General features: G+C 43.0%; 2 protein-coding genes across 5 annotated transcripts in view; both read right to left on the bottom strand.

Annotated features, from left to right (window-relative positions):
• CUNH1orf123 (chromosome unknown C1orf123 homolog) overlaps window positions 1-4879 on the bottom strand; it is a 15443-nt gene extending 10564 nt beyond the window's left edge. For 3 of the 4 annotated variants that reach the window (XR_002822768.1, XR_002822767.1, XM_023724169.1), the window contains exons 1-6: window positions 4823-4879; window positions 4539-4622; window positions 3495-3551; window positions 2982-3063; window positions 2644-2675; window positions 438-515 (exon numbers count right to left, since the gene is read on the bottom strand). Coding sequence is in view for 2 of the 4 variants with exons in the window: in XM_023724169.1 (XP_023579937.1) it covers window positions 438-515; window positions 2644-2675; window positions 2982-3063; window positions 3495-3551; window positions 4539-4622; window positions 4823-4828 (339 nt within the window). In the remaining 2 variants the exon portion in view is untranslated. Of the gene's footprint in view, window positions 1-437; window positions 516-2643; window positions 2676-2981; window positions 3064-3494; window positions 3591-4538; window positions 4624-4822 lie in introns of those variants that run through there. The other variant, XM_023724171.1, reaches the window with a different exon arrangement.
• Window positions 4880-6533: 1654 nt separating this feature from the next.
• Magoh (mago homolog, exon junction complex core component) lies at window positions 6534-16835 on the bottom strand. Its single transcript, XM_004639103.1, has 5 exons — window positions 16650-16835; window positions 14453-14511; window positions 12461-12571; window positions 8050-8132; window positions 6534-6805 (listed from the first exon to the last, which is right to left on the bottom strand). The coding sequence occupies exons 1-5, from the start codon at window positions 16744-16746 to the stop codon at window positions 6706-6708; spliced, it is 450 nt and encodes a 149-aa protein (XP_004639160.1). The 5' UTR covers window positions 16747-16835; the 3' UTR covers window positions 6534-6705.
• Between the last annotated feature and the right edge of the window lie 538 nt (window positions 16836-17373).

Below are 17373 nucleotides of genomic sequence, written 5' to 3'. Positions count from 1 at the left end.
AAAACAAAACAAAAAAACAAAGAGAGGGTGAGCCCTGATTCTAGAGTCAGACAGACTTCCACTGCTTACTAAGTGTGTGACCCTGGACAGCTGCAAACTCTCTGAAGTTCTTTGTTTATCTGAAAACTGATGAATCACCTCACAGGGCTACTATGATGTAGAATAGGCAGAGTGCCAGGCATACAGAAGGCACTTTAAGTGACAATTATGTTCTGATGTTCTGACAAAGGAAAATTCCTAGTCTATTGGTTCTGTAGGAAGCAGTGTTCTTCATTCACTTCATACAGTCCCTCAAAGACACAGGTTCGGGGGGAACTACCCGCTCGGGCCCCCCCTCCTGTCCTGAGAGAGGGACAGGAGCTTTCTCTCAATAAATATAGTCTGCTCATAAAAAAAAAAAAAAAAAAAATAGAGGTTCCCCAAACAGACACACATACCTGGGGCTGGAAATCAATTGGCTCGAGGCCTCGGCACTCAAATTCCACAATTGTCTTGAACTTCTCATTGTCTTCAGCCTAGAAAGGAAGTGTGTTGCAGAGGTAGGCCCAACTATGCTCTCAGGTTGACCCATGTCCTTCCTGCCACGTGTGTCTTACTACCCCTCTGAGTCTAGAATGGGACCAAGAAATAACTCCATTCTGAAAGAAGCCTGCTTTGGCAATGCTCTCCATGAGACCCTTGGTGGGGAAGACTCTGGCCAAAGAAGTGTTTGACGTGAAGTGAAAAAAGATGGGACTTTCTGGACATTTCAAGATCCTGAAATTAGGTTAGGGTTTGCAGCCAAATCCACAAGAAAACAGCAGAACTGAAAGCAGTTTTCAGAGATGTCTACTTTGGCCATCATGTCCCCTCTTCACTGTTAGAGTACCTAAACTAGGTCGACATGTGTAATGTAACAAAACACCTTATTCTGGCCCTGGCCCCTGACCAAAACTCCTATACAATATGTTGCAAATGCTTTTCTTCTACATCTTTGTTCTCATGTCCTTGTTTCAAATAATTAACTGGAGACGTTTCAGCTTGCTGCTCTTTCCCTGAAGATCTCTGATGCCCAAAAAGCAGTCTCTCAGTTCTCATTGACTGAACTAAACCTAGCCTCCCGGTCATCTTCTATGCACACACTGTCACACATGGTGACAACAACCCTCAGAGGACATGGATGCTGCAGAAAAAGATGGTTGATTCTGGGGTCAGCCTATCCGATTATGAGGACAAGCTCTACCTCTTTTCTTTGGGGCATTAAGAGTCCTAAAATGTCAAATGGAGCTGAGGAAACGTTTACAGGTTAATTGTGAGAATGTGAAATATGTGTAAATAGCCCAGCACAGGACCTAACGCTATGCCCAATAAAAAGTAAATAAAATCACTGATGGGTAATTAAAGCACCTGCTAAGGCAGATGCAGAGGCCAAGGGTTTGATCCCCAGGCCTGCCATGCCAGCCCCACCTCTGGGGCACACTGAGCTGGTGATTGAGACTGGGTGTTGTGGCACGCACCTGTAATCCCAGCACATGGGAGGCTGTAACACTATGAGTCCGATCTACATAGTGAAACCCTGTACTAAATACAAAAAAAAAAGATCACTGATGGAATATTAAGCTATGAAGTCTCCATCTAATAGAAATAGTTTTAGTACACTTAGCCACAACCTTTTGCTAACTACTATCATACTACAAGAGCAGGGAGCTACTTTTACTAAAGCCTTTGAAAAGAATATGGGTGGAGGGGACATCTCTTTGGAGGTGGAGAGCCAGGAAACCCATACCTACCTGACCTATACTCAGAAACCCCAAATGTCATACCCACATGTTGACTGTCATCTTGTCACTGTAAAAAGTGTTTCCTGCACTTCAGCTATATGTCTGGCACTGATGAGCATTTTTCTGTTGGGTCTTAGTTGTCTGCTGGTCTTCTGCTACATTATAATAGACTTGAGGGCAAGTCCTTATTTAATTGCTTTCTTCAATTTAGAGTATTGTGAGGATCTGACATAATTCTGATATTTTAAATAAATATCAAATAAATAAAGATAAAGACAACTGTAATTCTTTACACAGACCCCCAAAGTGCTTAAACCCTCTCCCACTTTGGGGCCAACCTGTGAGGGAGTACTGCACAATTATCTAACAGTAACACTGGCACTCTCCAAGATGGAATGCACCAAAGGACTGTCCCATCACAGTTTCAGAGAAGACTTGCCACTCTCCTAAGATGTAGACAGGCAATGCCCTTGGCTATGGAAACTGAGCAGCTAGCTGGGATTAGAGGTTCTATGGGCTCCCAGAGCCCAGCATTTATAGGAAGGCACTGAAACAACCTGCTAAAGAAATTTTTCTGGGCACTCAGTATATGACGAGTAAATGAGTGATTAAGAATATGAACAACTGAGTCAATTAAAGAGTAAACAAGATGGGTCAGCGAGATAGCTAAGTAGTCTAAAGTGCCTTAGGCAAGCTTAGGTAAAGCACAGGGACCTCAGTTCAATTCCTGGCACCACATGCAGCACCAGCCCTGCCCCCGGGAGCAACCACAAAAAGAATAAACAAGAAATATGAATGTCCTACAGCAGGTCCCTCTAATGTAGCTATGACTTTAGAAATCAGGCCTCTTCATTTTCAGTTGCCACTGTAGCAGCAGACTTACATTATAAGGCTTGATGGTGCTGCTCAAAATCTCTGAAACATAAAAAAGACAAAGTTGACTTGAATTCATATTGAAGCCCATGGGGCCGGGGAGATGGCTCAGTGGAATAAGCACTTCCCTAGCAAGTGCAAGGGTCTGAGTTCAATTCCCGGTTCCGTCAAAAAAAAAAAAAAAAACAAACATATTAAAGCCCACCCTAGTGCCTTGATGTGGCTCTGGGAAAGACAGTTGCGCAGGTGTTAGCACCTCACACCTTAGTACACCCACAAGTAATGAGTCTGCTCTCCCCAAAGCTGTGGGCCAGCCTGGCAGAACTCAGTAATCACAGCTGGACCTACCAATGGAATTTTCCCGTGCACACAGCTTGCACTTCTGAACCATAGAGGCACTGCCACGACCTCCCTTCAGGGCCACACTGTCCTGGCAAAGAGCAAACAGAACCTCTAGTCACGTATCAGTTTGATGCAAGGCTCCTGAGACCCCATCCCAACACTTATTACTCAACTGACAAGACCAAACCCAGAGAGGTCAATGGCTTGCTAAGACAGGAATCCTGGAAACAGAGGTACAGCTCAGTAGTTAAGTGAATATTTAACCTCTGGGTTCAGGCTGCAGCACCAATAGAAGGCATCATGAGGAGGCTTACTGAGACTGAAGATGGGTTCTTTCCTGAATTCTGCCTCGTATCACAAAATGCCCATTGTTCCCAGTACTGAGCACACTGATGCCTGCCCTCCCATAAAAGGTAAGCCCCAAAGGACTGAAGAGATGAAAGCTTGTTTTACCAAATTCCTGCCAAGAGGTAGTGTGTGTGTTGTACGCGTGCGAGTGTACTCGAGAACACCACTTACCATCAGTCGGATGTATTGCCACTTCTCTGAAATTTCACCACAGTTACCACATTTCATCTTGGGGTGTAGGAGGAGAAAAGAATACTAGTAAAGCAGCTGTGGACAATGTGAGATAGGAGGCTCATATCCCACTTTCTGCCAACACATTCCATTTACAACCAACCCCAACAAGGACATAACCAGACTTATCTTTAGGTCAAGAACATACCCAAGTGCTTCTCATATTGGGGTACCTGCCCTCCTCTATGAAGTACCCAGCCTGGATAAGGATTCAAGGCTTAGGTGGCACAGAAATGGCTTCAACAGGCCCCCCAGCTACTGGGCCTAGTTAGGAGACTCCTTTGTGTCCCCACAGACCCTGTCAGTCCTTGATTTAAGTATTTACCCCACTGCTGTTACTCCATTTTTCTGTCAACACCACTAGACTCTTGCTTCTTTTAATCAAAGAACACTGATTCCTCAAATAACCCTGGAACTCAAGCTTCAAAAATTTTTGGAAATAAAGTCAAGGGTGGCTTCCTACAGGACAAGGTTTCTGATGTGTTCAGAAGGTTTCTGGGATTTGAGCTAGAACACAGCAGAATCTCTGGGATCTGTGACAGGGAAAAACCTTCAACTGTTCAGATGAGAGGACCTCTTCAGAACATGCTACCAGGGTACTGGGCATATCAGTGTGGAGTAAGGAAGAAAGGGTAGATCAAGCTCAAAATTAAGCTATCTCACAATAAACACAATCTGATAAAAAAAAAATAGGTAAAATTATTTACCTTACCAAATCACAAGATCCATTCAAATAGCATTTCAACTAGTGCCTATTTACACACCACAAAATATTTAACAAAAGGAAAAAATTACATATTTTCAAGGCAAAGATGAACCAGTATTAAAAAAGAAAACCTAAAATTTTAGCCATAAAGACCGTAACATTTAATGTCTTATTAAATATTTCTCAGGCAGCAGGAGGCTGAGGTCAGGGCGGCCACACCTCCCCGGAGGCCCCGAGGCGCCCACTGCCCCCCTGCGCGGGGCCGCTCGCCTCCGTACCTTCAGGTACCACCGGAAGTCCTCGCCCACGGGCCGGAGGTTGGTGATGTTCTCCAGAGTGGCTTTCAACTGCAGCGCGATTTTCTGAGGGGAGGGCGGGCCACACTGTCAGCAGCGACACGCCCCGTCCCAGGCCCCCCAGCTCTAGCTCTGCCACCCACTTCCTCGGCGCGTCCTCGTTCCCATCATTTGCACCTGATGCGACCCCCTGCCTCCCAGTTCCTCACACCTTCCCCAAACCACCCAGGTGTCCCAGCGACTCAAAGTGATCCACCGCCCCTCACCCCCATGATGGTCGAACTTAGTGCACACAGGCTGCGGCCGCTACTTTCCGACCTGTCGTAAAAGGGAGGCACCCGGCGTGCTTTGGCTCCGGCAGGGGCGGAGCCGCGGGGTGAGACGGGGCGGAGCTTCAGCTGGGCTCTCCTGCAGGTAACCTATTTTGTAGACCTTTCTTTTCTTTCTTTCTTCTCTTTCTTTCTTTTCTTCCTTCCTTCCTTCCTTCCTTCCTTCCTTCCTTCCTTCCTTCCTTCCTTCCCTTTTTTTTTTGTGGAACCGGGGATTGAACTCAGGCCCTTGCACTTGCCAGGCAAGCGCTTATTCTACTGAGCTATCTCCCCGGCCCCTCCTAGACCTTTCTTTTAGGTGAAGCTGAAACCAGCTTTTAGGTGAAGCTGAAACCAGTGATCAGTACGATGTGCAGGCCTCCGGGAATTGGCAGTGCCACACATAGCTTACAGAACCCCGACTTTGTGCCAGCACTAAAAGGCCCAGACCGTGCCTGCTTGGCAGTTGTGGGGATGATCTCTTTATTCTCTAAACTTTTTCCTCTGGATCTGCGCAGAAGCCTGGTTTCCAGAATCTCTCCAGGAGACTGCCTATGTCCTCGTCCTTCTCACCGTGGCTTGACTGGATTCCCCCCCCCCCCGGGGGTACTTCTGCCCCCACTTGTCTGCGCCTAGCATGCCTTCACAGATACCATGCAGGCTGTGGGCAGCATCAGACAGCACCCCTCACTGAAGACTTACATATCCTTTTGAGCTCCTCGATGTCTTTACAATTTGGAGGAATTTTTTACCCTTTACAGGAGGTGATTTTGGAGTCAGGTATCTGGACATTGGGTCACAGGGCTCCCCTACTCACTGTAATCTTTTAAGGAAGGCACAGCAAAGTGTGGTGGTGGAAAAAAATCTCTGGCCCATATTTAAAACCCTTGGGACTTGGGTTCCCAGGGATGTGAGTCTGTCTCACTTGTCCTTTCAGTCAGATGACTTTTACCATAGCCTACTTCTTTCAGTATGTGTTATCTAGTCCCACCAGCAATTTGCCTGAAGAAGCTGCCTAGTTGTTTGGGCTTTGGCAGTTTTAGGAATCAAATCTAGGGCCTTTGTACTGAGCTATATCACCACACCTCTTTGTTGAGACAGGGTGTACTCTGAGTTGCCCAGACAGGACTTTAACTTGTGATCCTCTTGCCTCAGCCTCCCAGAGTGCTCAGATTACAGGTGGCACTATCAGGCCTGCAAGCCATATGTGCCAGGTATGGTGGCCTATAATCACAGTACTTGGGAGATTGAGGCAAGAGGATTGCAGGGAGCTCAAGGCCAGTCTGGACTACACAAGACCCTATCAGTGACTTGGCAAAATAAATTGTCCCTATAGGTCAGTTTACCTTCTGAACAAGCTCCCACACATTCTGTGCCAACTTGGTCTGTTTTTAATGGCTGCTGGTTTTGAGTGCTCTACCACTGACCTTATACCTCCAGCCACTAATGTGTCTTCTAAATTTCCTTTAAAGGTTTCTCCTCCATTGCCCTTCCAGTTACTTAAGACACCAGTCATCTGTGAAGAATTTCCTGAATATTGCTGATCACTCTCTTTTTTTACTGTTTCTCCATTTGCCTTTTTTCCTATAAAATGGTAGATTATATACAGTTGGCTAGATTTTTCAGCAATATTTCACACTAAAATATTTGTGTTTTACAAATTAAGGAGTTTCACACATTCAGATCTTTTATAAAGTAACAAAAATTGGATTTTATCACATTTATTAAGACAATTATAGTTTACAAAAAATATTGTCTTGATATACACAAAAATCTCCTGATAATGGTAATTAAAACAACTAATCCTACCCCCCCCCCCCGTGTCCACATCAATAATCAATCTAAATTGGTTTGATCTTGAAGTGTAATCCAATAAGACTGAAGACCAAGCACTTCAGGTCCTGGACAAGATAATAAAATACTCTTAAGCCTTCTGGGTCCCTAAAATTCAAAAGAGAAAAAAATGAAAAAGCTGAGAAAAACTGGTGCCACCAGCCCCAAACAAACCCCCAAAACAACTTCTTATCTAACTTTCCTTGGGAGCATATTTACAGTATTAAAACTTTGAACAACCACAAGTCCATGAAGAAAGAAGAGACTGCATAGTAGGAGAACATCAATGGGATAATGTTGAGGTTTTTGGGGGTGGGAAAATATATTAAGTGAAAAACATGATCAGAATAACAGATTGTTGGGCCGGGGAGATGGCTCAGTAGAATAAGTGCTTCCCTGGCAAGCGCAAGGGCCTGAGTTCAATCCCCAGTTCTGCCAAAAAAACCCGCAAACCTCCCTCCCCCCCAAGAAAAACTCCACCTCATAGAGATGTTGGATATATATAGATAGATAGATAGATAGATAGATAGATATCTATATCCTATATCTATCTATCTATCTATCTATCTATCTATCTATCTATCTATCTATCTATCATCTAACAGATTGTTTGTTTTTTTGGTGGGACCAGGGATTGAACTCAGGCCCTTGTACTTGTTAGGCAAGTACTTATTCAACTGAGCTATCTCCCTGGCCCCCTAGAATAACAGATTGTTGACCTTAATTTTGCTGTCCTTTCAAAGCTACTTATTTTCTTTTTTTGTACCAGGGATCAAACTCAGGACCTTGTGCTTGCCAGGCAGGCACTTAGGCTGCTGAGCTATCACCCCAGCTAAAGCTACGTATTTTCTAATGCACAGAACAAAAGACTATAAAGATACCTTTCAAGACATTAACAGTGGCTGTATCTGTGTGCTCCACATCTGTGAGTTCATGGATCAAGTACATAGTAGACCTATGATAGCTGTGTCTCTAATAGACATGCTCAGAATTTCTTCCTTGTCATTATTTCAAAATAATAACAGTAAGACAACCATTTACAAAATAGTAGGTAATACAATCTAGAAAGGATTTAAAGCATACATAGGGATGTACAGAAGTTCTATGAAAACATTATCCCATTTTATGAGAGACTTGAGCACCCAAAGCTTTGGTTTCTGCAGTGGGACCTGGAACCAATCCCTATAGATACTCCCAGATGACTATAATTTGGAGACCTTACTATTAAGGAGACAAAACCACCCACTTCTGTCTTACATTTGTAGTAGATCATCACATAATGGTCCCAATTTGATAAGGATTTATCAGTTTCCAGCAAAACAGACACAAATACGTAAGGATCATATACTTACTTGGATTGATTGACATCAATAAGAGAACCAATTTTTGATGTTGTGAAAGATATGTGTTCATCTCCAATGACAATTTCAAGCTCCTACAAACATTTGGGCAGAATTAGGTTATTCATCATGCAAAGAAGGGTAGATCATTTACCAAGTTGTCCAGATTCTACTAGAAAAGGCCACGTAAGCAAGGGCAGCTTATTCTAAGCATTAAACTCTACAAGACACTAGAAAAAGAAGTAACATTGGTTTAGCTGTTGAGAAGCTCACCCTCTTACAGGAAGCTGTGTCATCAGGCTGCATCCTTTCTGAGATTTAGAATTTATATACTACTTGTATTTGTACTTTCACTGATAACAGTGTGGAATAATACACATAGGTCTGTTTTTAAATACCTAAGGTAATTTTGGGGGCAACATGTCTAAGGAAAAGTATTTAAGACTTTGGGTTTGATGACAGCTTTGCCATTCACTCTTAGACTACGTGACCTAGGTCTTGTTATAGCTTGTATCTAGATGTCCTCCCCCAAAGCTTCACGCACTCAGAAGTGGGGCTTTTTTTTTGAGGTGGCTGGATCTAGGGTTTGCAAATATAGAGTATATCTTAATTTAGCCTATTGATTGGTTTGTCATAGTTCTAGGTGTGGATATCACCCTGGTTGTGGTTCATACCAGCCAATAGACTTACAGCCTGAATGGAATAAAAACGGAGGGGTGGGGGGATAGAAGCTTGCTGTTCACTCACTCTTGTCTGTCCTGCCATGCACTGTGTCTTGGAGCCAGTCAACTATGGACTGAAACCTCTATGAACTGTGAACCAAAATAAATTTTTCTACCTTTTAACTTGTGGGTGTCAGGTCTTTTTGTCCCAGCAATAACAAAAGTAAGACAGATCTTAATTTCTAAATAGTGATACAAGTACCATAAACCCTACTTAACTTCTTTTTTAAATAAATAGGAGTTTATGTTCATCTCTCATTCTATTCTTCCTATATCCATAAAGTTGTTCGGATATAGTTTTTAATTTTAGATTTGAAAGTATGTTTTAAAATAAATTATCACACTTTTGGGAGGGGCTGTTTCTTATCTTTTTTTTTTTTTTTTTTTGTGGAACTAAGGATTGAACTCAGGCCCTTGTGCTTGCCAGGCAAGTGCTTATTCTACTGAGCCATTTCCCTGGCCCCGTTTCCTATCTTAATGAATCTGAAATAGTATCTCATTGTTATCCTAATTTGCACAAATGAAGCCATAGATCATTCATCTTTATTGGCTGTTTACTTTTGAGTCTGTAAATTACCTACTTATGACCCTTGTATATTCCACCTTAACTTGCGGATGTCAGGTATTTTTGTCTTGGGTGGTCCTTCTAATGGGGGGTGTAGATACTAAGGAACGAACCCAGTGTTTTGCTCAGCTCATGCTAGAAAAGTGCTTTACCACTGAGCCACAGCCCTAGGGTTTTTTTTTTTTTTAAATTCTTTTGAGACAGCGTGGCTAAACTGTCCAGGCTGGCCTAATGATCTTCCTATCTAAGCCCCCTGAGCAGCTGGGGTTATAGGGATGGCTAGCAGCCTGACTGCTGGTCGGTAGTCCTTTATGAATTCTAGACAAAACTCCTTGCCAGTTGTATTTTATAAACAGCTTATATCAGTTTGTGAGTCATCTTTTAACTTGATCTTGATGTTGTTTATCATACAGAAGCTTTAAAGAATTTGTCAACCTTTTCCTTTAAGCTTAAAAAACTTCTTTAACCAGAAGTAATATTTTTTTATTTGTGTGTGTGTGTGTGTGTGTGTGTGTGTGTGTGTGGCCAGCTCAGCCCACCAGGGGGCGGGGCTGGCTGACATGTGGTGCTGGGGGATTGAACCGTGGTCCCTGTGCTTTAGCTAAGCTTGTTCTAAGTAGGTGCTTTAGACCACTGAGCCATCTCACCAGCCCAGAAGTAATATTTTATATGTTCTTCTGTTTTAATTTGTTGCTTTATTTCTACAAATGGTCTAATTTTTTTTAAAAAAATTACATAAATATGCCATGAACTGTCTTGGCATAATCTGTTGAACAATCTGTCCCTTTTCCATCTATTTAAAGTCCACCTCTGAAGCCGGGGACATGGCTCAGTAGAATAAACGCTTGCCTGGCAAGTGCAAGGGTCTGAGTTGAATCCCCAGTTCCACCAAAAAAAAAACAAAAAACAAAGTCCACCTCTGTAACATAGCAGTCCAAGCTGTCATCTATTCACAGCTGTGTTTTTGGGTTCCTTATTCTGTTCCCGTAGTTCAATTATCAAACTTTGAGACAATACTACTGTATATAACAAACACCTAAGGTTTACAAGAAGACATCAATTGTTATCATGGCCGATCCCGGTATGTCGGTCTGGCCCCACCCCCGAGGTGCGCTGAGCTGGCCCCCAAGACTGGGCGTGGCGGTGCAGGCCTGTAATCTCAGCACTGGGGAGGCTGAAAACAGGAGGATCACTGAGTCTGAGCTGCGTAGCGAGACCCTGTACCAAATAACATTTAAAAATAATAATAAAATAAAATCCTGGTGTGATTTTCATTTGAATTGCAATGAATTAATAAATTATTTTGGTGAAAACCAACATCTTTATGCTATCTTCATGAATCTTCTCATTCATAAAGATGCATTTTTTTTTTTGTCCTTTGATAAAGCCCTTTCCATGAATTTTGTACATCTTAAACTTGTGTAAGTTCTTTATAATCTTGGTTGCTGCTATAAAGGGACAAGATCTCCCTGGAATTAGGTAGTCTAATGGCCTACTTTCCGACAAGCATAGGCCACAGAATGTCCATTCAGCCTCCAAATTCCAAGACAGAAAGGGAGGGGGAAACTATAGGTTGTATGACCTATTTTGGAAAGGGAGTTTTTTTATGAGCCAGGTATCATGGTTAAAAATGACTACATATAACCACAATATAAGTTTAATAACTACTACAGGTTTTACCATACACTGGCACTTACTTATTTATCAATAAGCTTTCATTATATATCCCAGGCTGGCCTCCAACTTACAATGATCCCTCTGCCCCAGTCTCCCAAGTGCTAGTATTACAGGAGTATGCCACACCACCCAGCACACTGGTACTATTTCAGTCACTAGAGATACATCAATGAAAAGAACAGGTAAAATCCATATACCAAGGGAGTCTGCATTTCTGTTGTGTCTGTAAATAATCAAAGAAAAGCAAACAAGAAAAAAATGTGTTTTGCAGGGGCAGTGTCAGGGATTGAATCTAGATCCCATGCATGTGAGTCAAATGTCATACCACTGAACTATATCCCCAGCTCTAACACAATCTTTTAACAGTAAATGCTAGTACGAAAACAAAAGATTTTTTTTTTTTAAAATGACAGAGGGGCTTTTTAGATTGCATGGACAGACATCACCATGGAATTAACTTTCGAAAACTTCACTAACAGTACAGAACAGAACTAAAAACCACTGTAGGAAGACTGTGACAAAGGCCCTCAAGTACAGACAACCTAAGTATGTCTGGGGAGCAGAAATGAAGTTAGTAAAGTTTGAACACAATGAGAGGTAGTCAGGGGTAGAAGGTTAGGCAGGAGTTTGGATTTTTAAGGGCAGAGGGAAGCCAGTTTAAATCAATAGAACATGTAAACAAATTTACATTTTAAAAGACTACACTGGCTTTTGGAAATATGGACTGCACCCAAGAGAAGAAACAAGGAAAAAAATTACAAGTCTGGGTTAGGATGGCAGCAGTCAAGGAAAAATTATATTTTCTTTTTTTTAAAAAATGTATTTGGCACAGGGTCTCACTGTGCAGCTCATAGTGATCCTCCAGTTTTCAGCCCGCCAGCGCTGGGATTGCAGGACTGCATTACCATGCCCAGACTGCATGGCTGGCTCAGCACGCCTGGGGGTGGGGCCAGCATGACATCCTATACTGTCTCACCAGCCCAGAAATTATCTTTTCTGTTAGTTAAGTCAAATATGAAAATGGCTCTACTATATTTTATTTAGCTTTGTAGTCCCACAGAAGTTACTTAATAAGTAAGGTGCGGGGCCGGGGAGATGGCTCAGTGGGATAAGCACTTCCCTGGCAAGTGCAAGGCCTGAGTTCAATCCCCAGTTACACACACACACACACACACACACACACACACACATATAAAGGTGGACAACAAAAGCTCTGGGGCAGGGGGGAAGGGATAACAAGTAGAAATTCAGGGCTGAGTTGTAGATGGCCCGCAGCCCTACCTACTCCTTTGGTCTTCCCTACAGAATTGCTTCCTTATACCAAGGTGTGGTAATTTGCTTTATAAAAAGATCTATAACACACACACGCACGCACACAAATGGGTTCAATGTTATATGCACAACAATAACCTATTCATTTTAGATTTCTATAGTACAGAACATTCACTACAACACTCACCTGCCGACCTACTCGGTCAGGAGGAGGCCACAAGGCATCATCCTCTTTGGTAATTTCACTGTCATCAATTATTCTTTTCAGTTCCTCCATCACACTTTTATGTACATAGGCCTGAAAGCGAGTCAAAATACAGAATGTAGGTTGTATCTCTAAGCACTCTGACACAGACAGAAAATCACTGCAGACAAATGACTGCACCTGAAGAACCTGATCCTGGTGCCTCGGTAAATAGGAAGACATTTCATGCTAGACTTCAGCATGCTGAAGAGGAGGCTCAGAGTCAGTAGGCTAACACCCCAGTTCCCCAACTAGTTGTAATTATCTGTTCACAAGTATCTTCTGCTTGCCCACACTGAGCTCGGAGCTGAACCCAAACAGACCCCTCTACGGTCTGAATGTTTTGTGTTCATTTCAAAACATATGTTGAAACTTAGTCCCGAATACAACAGTACTAACGGGGTAGGGAGACTCCAGGAGGTCATGAGGTGTGAGAGCAGAGCCTCATAAAAAGTTGGGCATGGTGATGTACACCTGTAATCCCAGAAGATTACTATGAGTTCAAGGCCAGCCTGAACTACATAGAAAGTCCTTGTCTTAAAAAAATAAAAACAAAGAGAATTAGCCGCTCTCCTTTTTGCTCATTTGCTATTGAGGACAAAGTTTTTATTGCTTCTAGAGGACACAGCAATATGATACCATCTTGGAAGCAGAGATTGAACCCTTACCACACACTGAACCTGTGAGCGCCTTGACCTTGGACTTCACAGTGAGATGAATGCCTATTGTTTATAAATTGCCCAGTCCCAGATATTTTGTTAAAGCAGCATAAATGGGCTGATATACATCCCTAAATGGTATGGTGTGAACATGACTTGTGACCTCTCAAAGGTTCATGGCATATTTAAGGCTTGATAGCCAGTGTGGTAGTATTGGGAGGAGGCTGACTTTTAAGAGGTGGGGCCTAAAGATGCACAAGTCTCTTTCTGCTCCTTGTATGAGATGTGGCCTCTGCTCACACATGTTGCTCTGCCTTCTCTATCCATGTATGAGGTGACATAGTCAAGAGGCAGCCAGTCCTTATTGACCTGCATGATTCCAACTTGGACTTGCAACCTCTACAACTGTAAGCTAAATAAACTTTGTTTTATATGTACCCCATGTCTGCTAATACATCCTGGTATCAGATACCATAATTCTGAGAAACGGAGATGCTTAAAAATATACTTTGCATACTGGCCCATGTTTTAAAAAAAGTGAAGATGCTGATGTGTGACTAAGCATAAAATCAACTGTTAATTAAACAGTATGAAAAGATACTGGTTAAGACATTTTCAAATGTTTCAAAGTGATTAAAAGAGTAATTCTGATGAAGCCTTAATGGTGTGACATCAATCACTATACAATGGGAACACACGGACTTCATTGAATTGCTGCTGCTTTTACTAGCAGTGACTGACCACATCTCATCGTTAATATCTGGACCTTGATTTTCTTATATGTAAAGAATATAATATTCCCATCACATGGGCTTACAATCAGCGTCAAATAAACTCATATATGTAAAATACTCAGTGCCACATACATAGCATCTAACATGCATTCAATGATGTTGACTGCCTTCCCAGGCACTCCTTGCTCTTTTTGGATGCTAATTAAATAGGTCTCTTTGTTGAGTGCTTGGTGGCAGGAAATATATCAGGCATTTTAACCATGTAGAAACAGCATCTTATCAAGTCCAGGAAACTTGCCTAAGGTCACACACAAAGTTAATAAGCAGCAGGTTCAGGATTCAAGCCAAGGTATACCAGAAACCAAGGTTACAGTAGTTGATTCATCATTGTAAAGAAAATCCAAATGAAAAAAATCTGAAAAATCTAGAAGCTGCTGATTTAGGTATAGATTTATTTCCTTATTCGTTATCTTCTAATAGTGTGCCTCCAAAGAACCCAGACAATACAAAAGGCTGAATTGTAGTGAATGAAACACTCCTACCTCTTTTCTGATCATAACATCATTTTTGTAATTGCTGTTGTTGGCGTATCTCAATTTCCCTGTGAGGAGCAAAACATAAATGCAGTACACAATAAAAATATATGGATAAATAATCATTAGCTTACCGAGACTCCCTGCTGCTTCCTAAAATACATCCAAACTGTTCTTCAAAGTGACTAAAAGAATTAGAATTCATGCCTTTTGTGTTTCAATATTACTAGTCCTTTCAGTTCCTCACTTTAGGCTAAACAGCCTCCCTGCAAAACTACAGCTGACACTGAAGACATAATGTGGTACAAGAACACAAAAAACACAGGCTCTTTTGTGATTCTGGCAAATCACACTTCCACGAGTTAATGTCTTTAACTGACAACAGGGATTACAATTGAAAGCCTACACACAGAAAATGTGCTGAGGCTCGAATGAGTCATGAAAGCACTTTGAAAACTGAAGGGTGCTGTTCAGGTGTTATATGACTATGCAGCCCTCTGACTTATTTTTGTGAATGGAGAAGTGCATTTATCACTTATAATTTGGTTCACAAGGCCCCTTGTGCATATGTGCAACCAACCAGGCTAGTTTGGTATATGGTGGGGATGAAGGGGACAATTAGAAAAGAAAACAAGATCTTTCATTGTAGAAAACAATGTATAAAGAATTAAATAATTTATTCTAAGTGCCTTTGCACTGTTCCTGTGCCCCAAATCTGTCATTTCAGTTCATTCTCTACATAGTGGATGTGATGTAGCAAAAAATCCATCTGATTATATTGCTCTAACATTATGCTACTGCCAGTGGCTTCCGCCCTGACAAAATCCTAACTCCCTATCAGGCATACAACTCAGCTGAGTCCCTGCCTGCCTTTCCAGCCTTACTCCTGTAACAGTGTTCTCTCACACAGCTTAAGTCAAATAACTTCATTTCTGTCTGAAACATTCCACCAACTTTCTAGCTTTCAACCTCTTTACTGTGAACACTACCCAAAAATGCCTTCTTGACTCTTACTGCACAGCCTCACCCCCAACTCCATCATTTCAGGCAAGAAGCTTTCTTTCTGTACTCTCAGGCTGGATTAGGGGCCTCCTCTTCGCTCCCACAGCTTCCTACCATAACACCTAACACACTGTTTTATCACTGTTTTACATCTATCTCGGTCATAGCTGGGACTTGTCAGAGTCATCCTGGTGCCTCTCTTAGATCAAGTTTTCAATCAGTCTCAATTCTTTTCTTCAACATAGTGAAAGAAATATTATCCCAATTATCCATCAGCCAGATCCAATTCTGCCTCCAATAGTATTGTAAATCCTCTCCATTCCTATTATCATCTGTCTTGACAACTGTCACCATCTCCTCATTAATAATTCTGTTTTCACTCTTACCAGTACTTTTTTCCTCCAGTGCTGGGGATTGAACCCAAAGTCTCATGCATGCTAGGGCAGCACTTTATCACTGAGGTACACCCTCAGCTTTCCATTCTTGTCAATTCTGCACCCAATAGCTGGAATTGCTTTTCAAGAACAGGGCACATTTTAGTTTAAAACGTTACAACTGCATCCTGCTACTTAGAAATTTAAGCCTTTACCTTCCTATAAACACCTACATGCCACGACCCCTACACACCTGTCATCAACTATTATTCTCTCCAAAACTCACTATTATTTTCAGCTACCTTACTGGCCACCTGAAACAGGCCCGAGGCTCTTTTGTGCCCTGGACGCTGGCTCCTCCCTCTATAGAATGCTCTTACTCCTGAGCTTTACTAGCTTCTTCTGGCCAATCTGGACTCAGTTCAAACATTCACTCCTCAGGGAGCTCTCCAAAGACCGCTTTGTCTAAAAACTGTCCATTCAGCAATCACGCCAATGTTTTGGTTTTTCCTAATCACTCATCACTATCTGGGATGGTTTTCTGTTTGTTCACAATCTCCCTCCTAGCACTAAACACAAGTTGCATGAGAGGGGAAGACTTTGTTGCTGTGTCCCGCAGAGCAGAACACAGCCTGCCATAAGATGGGCCTTTAACTCTTTTGTTAAAATGTAAGCAATCTGGCCAACTTTGTCCTTTGCACATGCATAGAAAGAACCAACGGTGAGGACACAAAGCGTCCCTTTTGGACGCGAGCGCACTACTCTCATTCTTCTCTAGTTCCGGGCTTCCCCGCCCGTTCCCAAGCCTAATCTCAGGAGGCTGCGCTTACCGTCTGGTCGGAACTCGAACTCCAGGAACTCGTGACCGAACTTGCCTTTGTGACCCACGTAGTAACGCAGGTAAAAGTCACTCTCCATAGCTCGCATTGCGCACCCAAGACAGGACTTCAGGTCCGAACGCCACTACCGAAACCAGCGCCAGACACTGACGTTTTACGGCGGCGCGCGTAAGTGACGTCACGAACGTCACCAAGTAGCTCCTCGCCTTCTGGAAGGTGGAAATAAGGCCGTCACGCCCTTCATCTAAAGGCGGGAACTGCTCCGCCACGCCCCTCACCCTGAGGCGGGGCCGGGCGCAGGGTCGTACGACGTTTCTCGCTGGGCGGGAAGCGGCGAGCCATCGATGTTCCTCCGTCGGTCCAGCACCCGATGCTTCGTTTACAGAGTTCGGGCCGACGCCTTGAGCCTCGTCCGCCAGGTTCAGCTTCGTAGAACACTGACCTGCAAACCGGACAGGTCGCCTCTGAACCTCTTGTGAACAGTAAAATGGGACAAAATGACCCGACGTCGGCGAAAGTGTGTATAAAATAGGCTTTACTGCGGGGCGTGTTGGCGCACGCCTGTAATGCCATCCTCCGGAGGCTGAGGCAGGAGGTTCACCACAGGTTCGAGCCCAGCCTAGGCTCCAAAGGAGTTCACAGAGAACTATATAGTGATTCATTCTCTCTCTCTCTCTCTCTCTCTCTCTCTCTCTCTCTCTCTCTCTCTCTCTCT

This window comes from Octodon degus, unplaced genomic scaffold, assembly GCF_000260255.1.
Source record: "Octodon degus isolate 3935 unplaced genomic scaffold, OctDeg1.0 scaffold00107, whole genome shotgun sequence".
In the NCBI taxonomy this organism is placed as follows: domain Eukaryota; kingdom Metazoa; phylum Chordata; class Mammalia; order Rodentia; family Octodontidae; genus Octodon; species Octodon degus.
The sequence above is the reverse complement of the archived record's forward strand: the minus strand, read 5'-3'. Positions and strand labels throughout refer to the sequence as shown.